Source organism: Nothoprocta perdicaria, unplaced genomic scaffold, assembly GCF_003342845.1.
Source record: "Nothoprocta perdicaria isolate Ctin4 unplaced genomic scaffold, notPer1 scaffold_27, whole genome shotgun sequence".
In the NCBI taxonomy this organism is placed as follows: domain Eukaryota; kingdom Metazoa; phylum Chordata; class Aves; order Tinamiformes; family Tinamidae; genus Nothoprocta; species Nothoprocta perdicaria.
Window position 1 is genome coordinate 4,625,345 of NW_020455499.1, and position 15,020 is coordinate 4,640,364.

Consider the following 15,020-nt stretch of genomic DNA (forward strand, 5'->3'; position numbering starts at 1 on the left):
AAGTACCTTTATGGAGTCAAAGCTGTTTGCTTTACCCATAAGCATGTAACARATTTATAAGGAAAAGACCTAAATCTGAAAGTGCAGAATGGGAGCTGTTGCCTTGCTCCCAGCAAATGTAGCAAATGTAGGAATAGCAGTTATTTTGTGATTTCTTCATCATTTCATCAGCTAATACTTCCTCTCTTTTTTCACATGCCAGTAAAAATCTAAAGAGAAATTCACCTGTATGGATATTTCTGCCTAGACTACAGTACAAAAACACATTTTATTTCCAGAAGCAGTGCAAAAAAAATCACATTATTTAACTGTATCTTTCTGGGTAGAAATACATGAAGAATGTGAGTGTTTATTCAGGTGCATAGGGAAACTGATCTCACCTAAAGGCACCCCTGAAAAGTGGCAACAAAAGTCTGAGGTGATTTAAATTGTTAAAATAAAGAGTGGTTGTGTTGTGGATTATTAGAGAATTAGGACAAAAARAAGACAGATATTTCTACCATGAAATGTCCTCGAAAATACCCTAAGGGATCTAGGTATAAAAATGAATTTGAGGTGGCATATGACATGCACAATAACTCTACCGGGAAAGAGTGTCTTTCTTCACATTCAATAAACTCCTGGAAAGATGAAGGAAAACTCCTCGGTTAGGAGTCGTAGCTCGCTAGTTAGTGAGTGGAAAGYGCTCGGTGTGAGCATTGCTCTTGTCATAAAGAACTGTAAAAATGAAAAAAAAAATCTCTTTGTTTTTGTGATGGCCATGAAGTTCTCTTTAGCTGAATTAAGTAGTAGGAAAGCAGGACATAATTCTGAAATTCTTTTAAATATATATAATATATATAATTCTATATAATATGATAATGTGTAATTTCCAAGAGCTGAAGTAAGTATTGTATTTTCATTATATCAATTATATGTAATAAAACACCAGGCATTGCTGTATATGTACAATATGCAATTTCAATAACATTTCCTATATTTCTCTATAATTTATTTTCATGTTTATCTATTTTTATTGACAACCATTTGTTTTGCTCTCTTTAGAAAGCAGATTTACCATATGCCAAATGCACGTGCATGACAAACTCCTCTTAAATCTGTTTGTACATTCTGACATTGAGCTCCATTTTGTTATTGTTTTTACCTTTCTCCTTATACTTAACTTGCAYTTCTATTTCAGAAGATTTAGTGAATGAAAATTTCATATTTAACACCTTGATTAGTGAGGGATCTGAAATAAGTTAATAATTAATGGAAGAGGAGAAAGACATTCTCTCTTCTGCTCCTGATTGTCCCTCTCCCGTGCATCTAAGGGCTAGATGATACATGTAGCAGATSATATTTCTGCAAGAAATAATATTTGATAAACCACACACATAATTTTGSTTTGAGTTTTTTGATTCTTTTATTTTCTGTCTTGTAAATGTGTCACAGAATGAGTAGTGATGGGGTTGAGTGACACAATGCACTTCACTTGCGTGAAGGAAGTAGTAATGGGTTTTATTGATACGGACGATGGCTTCGTGAGATTCTATGGCAAGGCTTTTATTATTTACTGTATGGCATTCAAGATATACACAGAATTATCAAGGAGACTCTCTGTTGAGTCATGGGGCTCAGATTGAAACCCTTGCTTTTGAAGCTCCTGAGGAGTCTGGGTACAGCTGGATCCAGTCCTAGTCCCAGACCTGGTCAATGGTTTATGACTAAGGGGTTTTGTTCACAAGTGCATCAGAGAAGTTTGCAAGTTGTAGAAGTGAGCGCAGTGTGGTCACCTACCATGGGTCTGTTGTGGAAAGGGATCTCTCAACCCCRAGGAGCCTCCTTGAGAGGAGTCCCTGCTCAAGGGGACATCCTGGCATGCAGGGAGCTGCCGTGCAAGGAGAGCTCAGTGGGCTCCCAGGCTGTCCCCATATTTCTGGAATAAGATGATTGATTTATAGTCATTCTTTCAATTCCGATGGCTTTTGGCCCGTGTAGGCACAATGAGCCTTATCTCCCCATCWGGATGCAGCCATCAGGACTGTTATTGATGTTTAATGTCTGAGCGGGGGAAGAAATTGGGAGGCAACCACCAGGATCAGATGATGTCACTGGTGGTTACACCTGAATAGGGCTGTGTGTGAAAAGTGAGGTAGGGCTGGGGAAGGAGCGCACCCGTCACCAAAGGGAATGTRACTGAGTGTTATTTCGGTAGGACTTTTGAAAATAGAGCTCATCCTCGATGTCATTATTCCATAGSTGCTCTCTGCATCTGATGGATGTGAGTTAAAGATGAACAAGGGGGTGAGGAACAGCAACACAGATGAGGCCACAAACCGAATCACCTAGACACTGCCCTCTTCCGATGAGCCTCTGTCACCTCTATAAAGAACTGACCATATYGACACTCTTCTTGAAATTTGGCGGTTTTTTTCACATGTTTTTGGTAGAGTTACAAAATGTAGTAAGTCGGGGACAGAATGGGATTGGTGATGTTGCTGCCAATGCTTCTGAGAGGCTTCTTGCTTTGGGCAGAAAGTTATTAGAAGTGTTGAGTGTGAGGCCAGCAAATATTTGCAGGTCCAGAGTGCCGAGGAGGAAAAAATCCTCTCTGAAAACATCTCCAGGATTCCTTCCCTGTAAATGATGGGCTTTGGCTTCTGTGAGAAAAGCAAAGCCAATTGATTTAATAGCAATTAACTTATCCAATATTGGAGAGCGGCGTACAGTTTGGCATAATTCATTGGAAACTGTTCTGGCAATGCTGCAGGCCATTAGGCATTTCAGAAGAAGAAAGGAGCTGGGAACTGCTAGATATTCCATACGGATACCAGCGAGATGCACACAAGTCCAGGGGTCTCCTGTAAGGCAGCCTCGTGCTGAGGGGTTGTGATCTTCCCTCGTCTTCCTCGAAAAGCTCCACGATGAGATTGCWGAGAGAGAAAAAACGCCTTTCTGCTTGATGGATTGGTCATCCGCCCGCCRGATAATTGTATTTCCTATTGCACCTGCTATAATGGGTTTCCACCTAAATTATCAATTACTTTGTTTTCATTTTTTGTGGGGCTTGCAGGAGTTAATCCTGGCTTCGAAGCACGTTGCTCTGTCTCTGCTGAAAAACAAGCAAGGCAGGAGAGAGCCCTGGCAATAGAGGCTGGAAAAATTGCCGTGGCGCCTGCACCCATCCCGGTGCTCCCGGCCAGCGGCGGAGACGGGCCCGGCTCGGCTCCCGCTCCCGCTTTTCCTCAGGCTGCTGGCCATTGCAGGGCATGAGACCTGGAGCTCCGAATGTGACGCTTTTGCCTCGTATTTAAGCATTGCTTAAARGAGCTCCTTAATCCGGGCTGTGTCTTCTGCAGAGGAACGCGGTGTGCAAAGCACACAGCCCCTTGTGCTCATCTGAGAAATCAAAACGTGCAGGTAGCACAAACCGCCCCTTCAAGGAGATCGTTAAGGAAATCTTTTAGAAATACTATGTTTTCCCCTCTTTTTGAACTCGCGAGTGGAGAAGGGAGAGAAAATAAAAGAGAAACAATTTGCTTATCGTTTTGCTTTTGTAATTGGATGACTTGCKTCAGTGTGTGTGTCCATATTTAATGAACGATCTGACTTGGCCTCGGCTGCGCGCTTTGTTAATGCGAGGCACCGCGCTGGCTCCCCATCCATTCCACTTTATTTGCCTGTGTGGGGGAAAATATTTCCAGCATGAGAAGCTTTTCTTCGATACAGACATATAATCACGTTATACTTCTTGGAAAACCACTTTCCTTCCTCTTCATTAATCATTTAGCCTGCCGGTTCACCTTTATCATTACAGCCCTATCGAGCCTTCCCTTCCCGCGTGGCTGGGGCAGGAGCCCAGTCCCCTGGGGATTTTGCCATGTCCTCTGCTGGGAGGTGCTCTGTCTTTGGTGAATTTTCATGGAAATTTATTATTTTTAAGTGGGTTAGTCTCTGACCTTAAGCCTRGTCTGGACAGTAACAGGGAGCCCACAACTCCATTGAACGGCTTTATAAGGATATATGTGGGGTTTTTTCCCTCTTGAGATGCATGTATGTTGACAGTTAAGTAATGAAATATTCAAAATACTTTGTTTGGAGAAAGGTGAAGAAAGCTTTACAAATACAAAGCTCGTATAGCAATATTTCTAGAGTACTTTTTTGGAGGAAATAGTTACCCAGACATTCACCCACCTCGGCTGTCCCCAATCATCAGCTCTATCGCATGGATCCAGCCATAGGAATCTGTGCTAAAACATCTGTGAAGGCAGAAATCAGGCGATTGGTTTCATTGGGAAAAGTAATTCCTCTGCAAAGGGCMAGTACAACAGCTGTTCCTAACATCAGTGATTCCYGTCTCTGAAAGAAAAAAWAAGTGAAATTTTCTGGTGGTTCTACTATACAGCTGGGATTATTGTCAAGAAAAACATATGTACTAAAACAGTAAACCTGTGAGCTTGGAAAGGCTTTTTACCCAGAGCAAATCTTGAGCAAACACTTGACAGCAACTAACAACATCTTAGATGTGCACGCTGAATAGCTCGGGCATAGACACGACTAGTGCTGAAAACCACGAACCCTGGATGCAGTTAATGAAAAGTGCAGTGGATACTGACTGCTGGAGGCACCTTAATCTAGTCAAAAATATGGTGGGCGATACATGATTATACCAAACATTGATCACTGGAGCTATTTCCCATCATGTGCCTGCAAGAGGATAGTACCTGCTAAGGAATCACTGTGTACAGGAACCACTGTATTGTGGTTACAAAAAAAAAATGACTAAACCATCTGGAACAGACCTCCCTTTTTTCTTTCTTGATGTCCTTTTTTCACTGATTTCAGTGGGCTGTGAGTCAGATCCATAAAGTCTCTGACTCGATGTGTTGGTCCCATGGCTGACAAGATAGCAGGTACTTCCTTTGAAGTCATCAGCCAAGGTGTTTACATAAATCATGGATTTTATTGAAGCTGCAATTAAAACAACTCAGGCTTAATGCACACTGAAAGCCTTGGTAATTAGTGTACAGGTGAATATGAGGGAAATGGCACCGATTTATCCATCCTCTCAGCGAAAAGTGAAATAAAGTACTGTGCATGTAATCGAACAACGCATGAATATTAATGCTSAAAATCCTCTGAGTCCCTAGTTCCCTGATGCAATTATTTTCTATTCACATTAATTGTTCCTAACAGATGACATTAATGACTTTGAGTTAAAATGTGTGCGAGGGAAGCCTTCACTAGATCAATTCTGTTTAAAAATAGGGTCGCTTTTACAATCATTCACTAGAGATGTTATAGTGCCAAAATAAAACAACATTAACACGTTGATTGATTTGTGTTAATTTTGTAGTTCTTTTTTTTTTCATTTTTTTCCTGAAACCTGTCAAATACTCAGGGTAATGATGGGATCCGTGTTCATTTGTCATTGTTGCATGTGGAATAGTGATAACTTGTAAACGAATGACTGGGAGAAAAAGTAGTTTGTTTTAGCTGAAGAATCATCTCTTCTTCATAGGACAAGTCCTGGGCAAAGCGAGTGGGAACAGCAGCTTCTAAAATTAGAACAAATCCTCTTTAACCCCAGGGTCTTCATTTTTCTTGAAATTTAAACATAGAGATGGAACTTGTAAAAACGCTGACGTGCTGCCTAGTTGACAAACATTCATGCTTTGGTCCTTCCCTTCTTCCCCTGCCCAGAAACTCCACTCGCGCATCTTAGACCTCTCCTCTGGGGATTTGCTTTTGGAAGTGGAAAGGAACAGAAGCCTGGTGCAATCTCGGCCTGCCGAGGCTCAGACGCACGTGAGTTTTTGTGCTGTCCTTGTCTCCCTCGTGGGGAACCTTCCTCTTTTCTCCTGCTGAAGTGCAATGTCATGAAGGGAGCCGTGAAGCCGCTCACCGAATCGAAGCACCGCTGGGACAGATAACGATACTTCTTCCTCCTCCTGTTCTCTGAAACTCAATATTGTGTTCTCAGTTGATATAGTAAGCAGATAGTGTCACTCTGTGCAAAAAAGCATAAATCTTAGCAATGTCCCCAAGATACCTTTTTGGGTATTGATTACATCTCAGAATCTCTGAGAAATGGTCAAGGAGCTTTTTATTAAAGCCCATGTACCGTATTATTCATACTACTTTTATGATATATTATGTATGAACTTTTAAAAATTCATGTCTCTGCATTTTTTTTTAGGTGGTGTTAGCGTTGTGCTTATTTGGCAAAACTTTAGCCAATGTGGCTTTCATGTTTCATTGTCAAAGGGAAAAGTAGCTGAAAAAACAAAAGTCACATAAAGATAGAGGGAAACAAAGAGAACAAGAACAGAATGTTGAACCTGTCCGTGCCTTTGATCTTGAAGTACAGTAGTGTCAACAGAAATATAATCTGCTTTGTAATACATATTTTAATGAAAAGGCATCGTTTCAAAGGTTCACAAAGATGCTAACGACCCTTTGCATAATACGTAATTTAGCTGAAGGGTTAGGGTTTTTCTGAGCATATAATTTTGTCTCCATATTTGTTYGATTCTTTCAATTCTCTGTCATTTTAGTAACAACTAGGTGTTTTAATTGCTGTGTTGCAGTTGAGCTTTTGTACRCCAAGTTTCATTAAAGGTAATGATTTAAAACTCATGATTACAAAAAATGCAAATTCCATAATGCCAGTTAATTAACTGATATATAAGTGAAATATATTTAATTGATAAACATAGTATTTAAAGTTCTTCCTCAGAGAACAGAGGCAAAAGGCAGGAGAAAAATCCGKGCCCGTTCTAATGATGCTAATGCAGCCTAGAAATAGGGTAGACATCCTACTTCAGAGTCTCTAGTTATGTTATTTACTTTTTACAGATTTCTGCTCTGTTTAAACAGCAAAAGTGATTTCTGTAATATCCCCCTCTTTTGCTTGCCCTGGGTATCTGTCTGTTTTCCTCACTGCAGAAACTCTAGGAGCAAATGCCTTTCTTTTTGGTGCAAAGGAAGGGCATGTGAGTGAGGGGATGGAAAGACCAAGCAGGACACCATGATCTCCTCTTTTTCCTTAATCCTGCAGGGAAGGATCATACAGACATCCATCCCTTAAACCCTCTGGTGCCTGGAACGCAGCCTAGTGGAAAGTCTTCCATAGGAGCCAGGACACCAGCAGTAGTGATTGGTACCAACAAAGTCTATCCCTGAGCCAAAAGTATCATCCTGCCTCTGATTGCAGGAATTCCTCCCAAATTGAGAGGATTTAATGGCTTTTGCTCCCTGGCTTTGACTTCCTGAGGGAACACGTACCGAGCACTCCCGGAGGTGAAACCTGCTCTTGCTCCCTCTAAATGATGTTCCCATTCATAGGTTTTTCCCGCGACAGAGAAGAATGATTTGTCCTGTAGTTACGTTTGTCAAAACCAGAACATTATTATGTCAGCTGAGCAATGAACAGCTGTACTGATGAACTGCTTGGCAGGAAAAAATCTGCTCCCTGCCATTTAACTGAAAAAAAGGTTCAGCCAGAGAGCTAATAAATGGAAAGAAGTGGGTGAGAAAATGGAGGAAGTTAACAAAAGTCCAACAAACATCTTGGTGCCTGAGAAGTGCCTACAAACTATGCATTTTTTCCCCAAGATTTGCATGAAAAGGCTGTGTCTCTCCTATATATGCTCAGTTTTGGTAATTGTTTTGTGGATTCTATGACTAGATTTCCTTATGWCTTCCTGAATATAAAGGTAAAAGTTTTGTTTAAGCAAAACGAACGTAGGCTGTAGTAAATAAATAAATAAAAAAATCAATAAATATTCTTTGAGGTTGCAAGATTGTTTTTTGCCATAATGAAATTGAAAATAAAGCTTTATAAAAGCGTAGTCATGTCACCCTGTCTGGCATTCCTGGTAATTAAAAAGATGTCTGGTTCTGTAAGGAAGTAGAAGCATAACAACAGAAGAGCATGGGCACTTACCATTAAAAAAAGCTCTAACATTGTTAGGCACAAGAGTATCAGCTGGAAAACAAATTAAAGGCATCCTAGATACTCTTACAGAGGTTTAATATTTTACCTAAAGTGCTATCTGCTCTTCATTACTCTCTTCCTCAAAGCTGGCACTTAGTCACAGTCAGCCGAAATTGCGTTTGGAGAGGGGCGATAACTGCACAGGCACCAAAGGCAGCCATAAAGTGTCAATAAATTGCATAAGCAAGAGGCTTCAGCTGTCGCGGCGTGACACCAAGATGGATGGTCCTACGTCAGAGAGTTTCTTAGACAAAGCTTTGAACTAGATAGGAAACCCAAATGAGACTGTAACGGAGAGATTCCATTCTCGGTGGACGTTCTGCTTGGGACACTAAATTAATTTGCCTTGTCCAGTGTGTAGAGGCTCATCTGTTACATCGCGGGGCTATAATGCAGTTGTCAAGATGTACTTGTACTCGGATAACTTTGTTTTCTGTATCTTACTGAAGCCGCTTACGTCCAAAGCGTAATTCAAATAGACTCGAAATGAGCTTTTGCAAAGGCAGATTATTGTTTCAAGAATAAAGGAAGAAACGTGGAGGACTGTGGATTTTGTCCAAAACGTATGAAAAACGTAGCAATTTTTCCTTTAGTTCTTTGTATTATTTTCCCCAGATGCTGATGGCATGTACAAAAGTGCAGGTAGCTTACTTGCTGGGTTTTGTCCTGCTTAATCAGGGGGAAGAAAAGTGATCTTTTCCCAGCCCTGAGATATTTCTGTTTCTTCTCGTGTTTTAGGAATGCCAGCAGAATGTKAAATCCTGTATACCTGTCTTGAAATGCCACAGTCAATTAAATATGACAGGTCTTAGCCGCCTGTATCCCCGGAGCAGCTGCAGCAGCAGTGAACTCTCCCTCTCAAGTGCTTGCAGTGAATATTCCAGTGGTTCCTCCTACACTTGGAACGATGGGAAAACATGCAGCAAAAGGGTAAATCAAATTAATTTGCTTCATTTATTAGCTTAAGTTCGTTTGGAACAAGATTAATTGAGTGGCTGGCTGTTTTTGAAATATTTTTCTTCTATATATTTAAACCACTTGTCACTCCACTGAATTCTCTCTCCCTGCCTTCCTGCATCTTCCTCTCTTCCCCTAATTTTCTTTTTTCACAAGTCTTTTATCACTGCARTTTGCTCACAGTTTCCTCATTTATTCTGACATTTCTTCTGTCTTTCACAATCCCGTTTATCTTAAACCTTTCATTCACACTGTTATTCCTGCAGGTTTCAGGTGTGCTGCACCCTTCACACCACTATGAAATTCTGTATTAAAAAAGAACATTGGTATTAATAGCAAAGAATGAAACAAAATGCCCTGTGTAACTCGTCATTCTCTTTGCTAAAATTGTAGCTAGCACTTTTGAGTAATATGTGAGTTTTATTTTGTCTTAACAGTCATCCATAACCTGGGATAAAAGAATAAGCATTGGCTCTTCACTCCCGAGCAACCTCTCGAGTCCTGCAGATGACCTCCAACTACCTCCAACTCGTATCAAGGAAAACCATATCCTACAAGGGCTGAAGAAGCTACAGAAACAAAAAATACTGCTGGAGACACCTTCAGTAATATCAAAATGGGGTTACAAGGATTGCATGAACTCCAATGAAGGAATTTATTCCCCGGGAGTTAAATGTGGCAGCCATAATGAACAGACTCACTGTAAGCCAACAGACATAGGCAATATTTGCATTGAGCACAACAAAACTTTCTCTTTCGACTCAGATTCACACGAAGACATAGACGACGAGTCTTCATCTTTACTGCTGCTGCAGGAAGTACCAAGCAAGGACTGCAGGATCTGTTGTAACAAATTAACTCACAGTGTCTCTGACAGCCTATTTGATTGGGACCTTAATAGGAAACAGTTGCCTGAAAGAAGCTCATATTTTAATTCAAAAGAAAGACCTGAAAAATTGACAAGTTTTGTCAGTGAATTTCAGGCAGAAGTAAAATCGTGCAGTGGAACAGAGCTGCCYGAGTTGCGCTTAGATCAAAGCCTTGTTAATACAGGCTGGAAGGACCTTAATTTTCAGCTCTCAGATACTGATGACAATGAAGTCTTGGATGAATTACATATAGAAAGCAGCGATGAGAAGAGTCCATCAGATGTGTTAGCGACTCCGTTCCCCGAGCAGTACACGAAGACTGCTGACACACTCGTGGTGGTGGAGAGCTCGCAGTTTGTATCTACTGACAGAGAAGACCAACAGCCCTCTGCACACTCAGATATTAGGCCAAAGACGGGTAGTTTTATTAAACAACAAAAAGTTATAAAGAAGACCTCTTCTGAAGAGTGCATTACTGTAGTATTCGATGCTGAGGATGGTGAGCCTATTGAGTTCAGCTCGCATCAAACCGGAGTTGTCACCGTAACAAGAAATGAAATTTCAATCAACCAGCCACAAACTAGGTCCAGTGCAGAATATACTCAAGTTATACCTCAGGGAATAGCTAGTTTGCAGGCAGGAACCAATGCTAGAAAGTACACTGCTTTAGAAAGACCTGAAGATGAAAATGAGAAACAGTCTGCTGAAGAAAACACGGGGAATAAAAATACTGTTGTCCCCGTGACCTGCAGTGAGTCTCCAGGCTATGGGAGAGCGATGCTGCAAAATGCTCCACGACAGAAACTAGTGAAGCCAGTGTATGATGTATCATACAAGGCGAACCCCAGCTCCACTGTGCACACAGGCATCACTCAAAAGCCAAACCTGACTAAAATACCCAGCAGAGGGAAATTTTCCCCTCAGAAAACCGCGATGACAGAGAGCGAGGAAACACCTGCCCCTGCATCTGTGGGACCTGCAGCCCTTGAAAAATCGCCTGCTCTGCCCCCTGTAAAGCTTTCCAGGTTCAAAAAGGCACAAAGTCCACCTCGTAATCTGGACTCAAAAGTCACCCTGCAGCTCCCCAAGCCCCCTGCCCACTGTCTGCCCAGCCCGAAGCCTCCAGGTAGAAGCGACGGGATGAAGAACCCAAAGAGTCCGAGCCCAGGATCACCACTGTTGCCTCAGCACCTTGTAGAGCCCAGTGACTACCGAGAACCTCCCACCAGAGACGTTCATTGCAACGCAGCAGCTGTAGATGCCCAGTCGCCATCACCGCCCCTTCCTCCAGGCAGGTCAACTTCGCTGCTAATTAGGCCTAATTATGTTCATTCATCACCTGTGTCTGTAAAGTTAGGAGTAGCTAGTTCCAGTGAAACAGCAAAAAATGTACTTAAATCATCACCATTAAAGGGGACTGTGAACTCTGGCTTTCATAATCAATCTAGTCATGAAATGCAAGCAAAAAATATATCTTCTGGGGCCAAAATTGAATTATCTTACCTTCAGGAAAATGCAGAAGCAATTATGCAAAATAAATGCATATCTCAGCAAGCCCACAGCACATGCCAAGGACTTCCCAAAGTTCCTGCAAAGCAAGTTTGCCCCAAAACCCCTAATCAGCTGCCTCTCTGCAGGAACCGTGATTTTTCCAACACAGATTTTCCAACAGCCAGGTCTTTTTCCCTAGATTGTCCGTCAGGGGAAGCAACTTCTTCACCAGGTGCATATTCTAGCAAAAAAGACACTTCCAGTGACAGTGGGATTGATCAGCCACAGAAGATGCCAAACCTTGTCCCGGCAGCGCCTCCGTCACCACTGTTTCACAGTAATGATGCTACAAATGCTACCCAGAGCTCTAATGAGAAAGGGATGAGAGCCCGTCGTCCAGCAGGGCTGAAATTATTTGTTAAATCTCCCCAGCTTCTCCGAAAGAGCTCTACTGTGCCGGGGAAGCAGGAAAAGGACAGCATCAATGCAGCTTCCAAAAGCAATGTGGGTGCAAGCAAGGGCAAGCAGGACGAATCAAGGTGTACAAGCACCAGAGGAGCAAAGGACACTGAATTAAAAGACTCCAAGTCTGACACTGAAATAAAAGATAATTTTCCTGGGGGGCTTGGCACGGATGCAGCGTCGCCGCATTCACATGAGAACTGCAGCACGGTGGTGGACAGAGGAGATGGGTTAGAAAACAAGTTAGTGAAAAGATCTCTTTCCTCTAGCAACAAGTCGCACTTGAAGCCGGCGCTGGGCATGAACGGAGCGAAAGCACGAAGCCAGAGCTTCAGTGTTCACCTGGGGGAGAAGGCGTCTGCCCCGGGGACAGAGGGTGCCGGGAAGGTGCGGACCCAGATTATTACCAACACCTCGGACAGGGGAAATTCTCTAACGAGGCAGAACTCGGCCRTGGAAGGACTTCAAATCAGGGTTGTTCCCGGCTCAGCGGGGACATCAGAGACTCTTTCAGCCGTTCCTAAAGCCACAGAAAGTTCTTATTCTAGGCAAAGTTCTCTGGGAAATGCAAGCAGCAGCAGCCAGCACGGAAGCCCGAGCAGGCTGCCATTCAGATCACCTCCAAGACTGGACTTGTTCCACAGCACTTCAAAAGGCGAGGGACACAAACCACTCGCTCAGAAAAATGCCCGTGGTCTGTCCGTCCTGGGTGAGAAAAGCAGAGAAAGTTTCAAACACGAAGCTCTAAATAAAAAAAGTGCTGTCCAAGCTGCAGAGCTGGAATTCACGGTGTCAACTGCTGTCTCCTCTGAGCAAATTTCATCCTTTCAGAACATGGATGGGCTACGGTGTCCTCAGAAACTCGAAGCAATGAAGTTGCAAAGACAGCAGATGTCTTTGCAGTTAGCAGAAGCCTCCGAGAAGGTTACAGGTCCTTTGAGTTCCCCTGCTCTACAGCCTACAATAGAGGAGAAAGTCATGTTGTGCATCCAGGAAAATGTGCAGAAGGGGCAGGGGCAAAAATCGCCCACTGCAGAGACTAAGCAAAAGACTGGGCCCTCCCTGGCAAGCTGGTTTGGCTTTCGCAAGAGTAAACTGCCAGCCCTGAGCAGCAGGAAAACCGACATTCCTAAAGCCAAGCTGGAAAAAAAAGAAGCAAAAGTCTCTGGATTTGGAATTAAGCAGGCAAGAGTAGAGAAAAAAAAGGACAAAAAGAAAACTGACCAGCACTGTGAAATAGAGAGTGAAGTTAGCAGGAAAGGAGACAGCACTGATACTGTGGATGATGTTCTGAAGAGCAGAAATCTGAGAACTTCCCAAGCCATTCCTGGCTGTGAGCAGGCCAAGGGCTCCGGCCCGGCTGCCTACTCGCCAAAGGACAGCTTTATGAGAGAGCTTTTGAACAGGTAACACTCGGGGAGGCAGTCTGGGCTGTGCCAGCTTTGCTGGCATCTCCAGATGCTAAGCTCAGTGTGTGCTGCTAACACAGCCTGGTGCTCTGTACTCTGAAAGGGACTTTAAAGGAAAAGAAATTAAGAATGAGATGTTAGTTTTGTTCCTGTTACTTTTGTTAGCTGAACCAATGGTCTTTGAAATTAAAGAATGACAAGTTACATCCACGTTGATAGAAATTCAAATGATTTCAGAAATCAAGAATCTAAGCAGATGGTTTGAAAAAAGTAGAAGATAATTAGGGACATGTTTTAATGTATTCCATTTTCATTKATTATAACCAGCAAGCATATATTTGGTAACTAGTCAGAATTAATTACATTTACAGCGCCCTTAACCTCAGGTCACAGAAAAACTTAACAATTACTGTGCAGCGTTTTCATGTTTGCCCCACGGCAGTCCCAAATATAAAATAAATCATTACATGTGAAAGAGTAAATTGATATACTGCCTGAAATTGCAAGTGACAGATTTGATCAAGGCTAGTTAGAAGCATTTATCACTCAAAGGTCTAGAGACAGAAAGATACAGAGAGGTTACTTTAAACATTAAAGGAATGGGAAAGTGGAGTGATTGAAGAAGGGCAATGTAATTTATCAGAGGAATCGCTCTCTACCTGCAGAGTTGATAAGGAAGCAGCTCAGCAGACAGAAAGTGGATCAAATAATGTTTCCTACAGGAGTGTGTCGAAGGGCAGCTCCCAGGGCTCCTCTCTTCACGACAACTCTATCATCTCTCAAGGAATCCACAAGAAAAACAGCAAAACAAAAGCTGATATGGAAATGCAGAACCAGACCCTGGTAAGTGCTTTAGTACATGAAAACAATATTACCTTCTTTTTAACTTCTGGAGGTGCTCTTTATTGCCGGTGTAGGCAAACAGGATAATAACTGTTTATATATGATAGAAAAGATTGTGTGTAGCTAGAAAACGATGAATTAATACCGGAGCAGCTCCACTGTAGGCCAGGTTATACAGCTAGTCGTGAGGATCCTACTGCTTCTGCTGGCAGTTCAATTCCAGGGGAAATATATGCACAATGATGCCGTAATCATGCTGCGGTGCAGTGAAATAATAGGCCCATTTTCTGTTTTTCCCCTTTTTTCCATTTCCCTGAAAATTGCATGCCAGCATCGAACATTCCTCTGAATGTTACTGAGCTCGTTAAACCTAAAAAAAAGCAGTGCTGGTGGGGAGAGGGCAGAGAGTTTGATCACAATTGGGGATATTTGTCATGTAAGAGGGAAGCTTTCAAAGCAAAGGCATACATGGGTCCCTGGCGCTCTCTGTACCTGGAAAATATCCTGGTTAATGCCTTGTAGTTAGTTCTGAGCTTCAGCATGGTACTAACTTTACCTGATACTTCTTTGATTTACCTAGCAAGTAGGAAAGTTGCAATTCAGGGAAAAAAACAGAGGCAGATCCTGTTTTTTAGGGGTTATGTGGGTGGTTAACTTGTTTTTTCTGGAAAATGTACAGACGGAATCTCGGATTATAACCTGAAGTCACACTGACCAGGTCCCCTTCCTTGTGAAGCTTTTAATAATTAACCTTACAATTTAGTGAGCAATTTCTTGCCTAGCAGAGGGTCCTTCCGATTATGTTTTAAAGTTCAAGCACCAGCAGAACTTGATCTTTCATAACTCAACTTCATCGACATTCTTTCCTCATTTCTCATAGCCGTATTATGAAGATTACTATTAACAATAATCATAATTTTCAAAAAATAATTGGAAACCTTGTGCCAAATTCATATACTGAACATTAAGTTGAGGCAATTACTTTTGTTGTTCCGATAAAAGTGAGTC

General features: G+C 42.2%; 2 protein-coding genes across 2 annotated transcripts in view; both read left to right on the forward strand.

Annotated features, from left to right (window-relative positions):
- Window positions 1–11,123, forward strand: part of NCKAP5 (NCK associated protein 5) — a 129,385-nt gene extending 118,262 nt beyond the window's left edge. The window contains exons 10-13 of the mRNA XM_026040861.1: window positions 5,686–5,790; window positions 8,720–8,911; window positions 9,376–11,061; window positions 11,103–11,123. Coding sequence (XP_025896646.1) covers window positions 5,686–5,790; window positions 8,720–8,911; window positions 9,376–11,061; window positions 11,103–11,123 — 2,004 coding nt within the window. The remainder of the gene's footprint in view (window positions 1–5,685; window positions 5,791–8,719; window positions 8,912–9,375; window positions 11,062–11,102) is intronic.
- Window positions 11,124–11,334: 211 nt separating this feature from the next.
- LOC112948595 (nck-associated protein 5-like) overlaps window positions 11,335–15,020 on the forward strand; it is a 50,012-nt gene continuing 46,326 nt past the window's right edge. Inside the window, exons 1-2 of the mRNA XM_026040862.1 lie at window positions 11,335–13,166; window positions 13,835–14,012. Coding sequence (XP_025896647.1) covers window positions 11,335–13,166; window positions 13,835–14,012 — 2,010 coding nt within the window. The remainder of the gene's footprint in view (window positions 13,167–13,834; window positions 14,013–15,020) is intronic.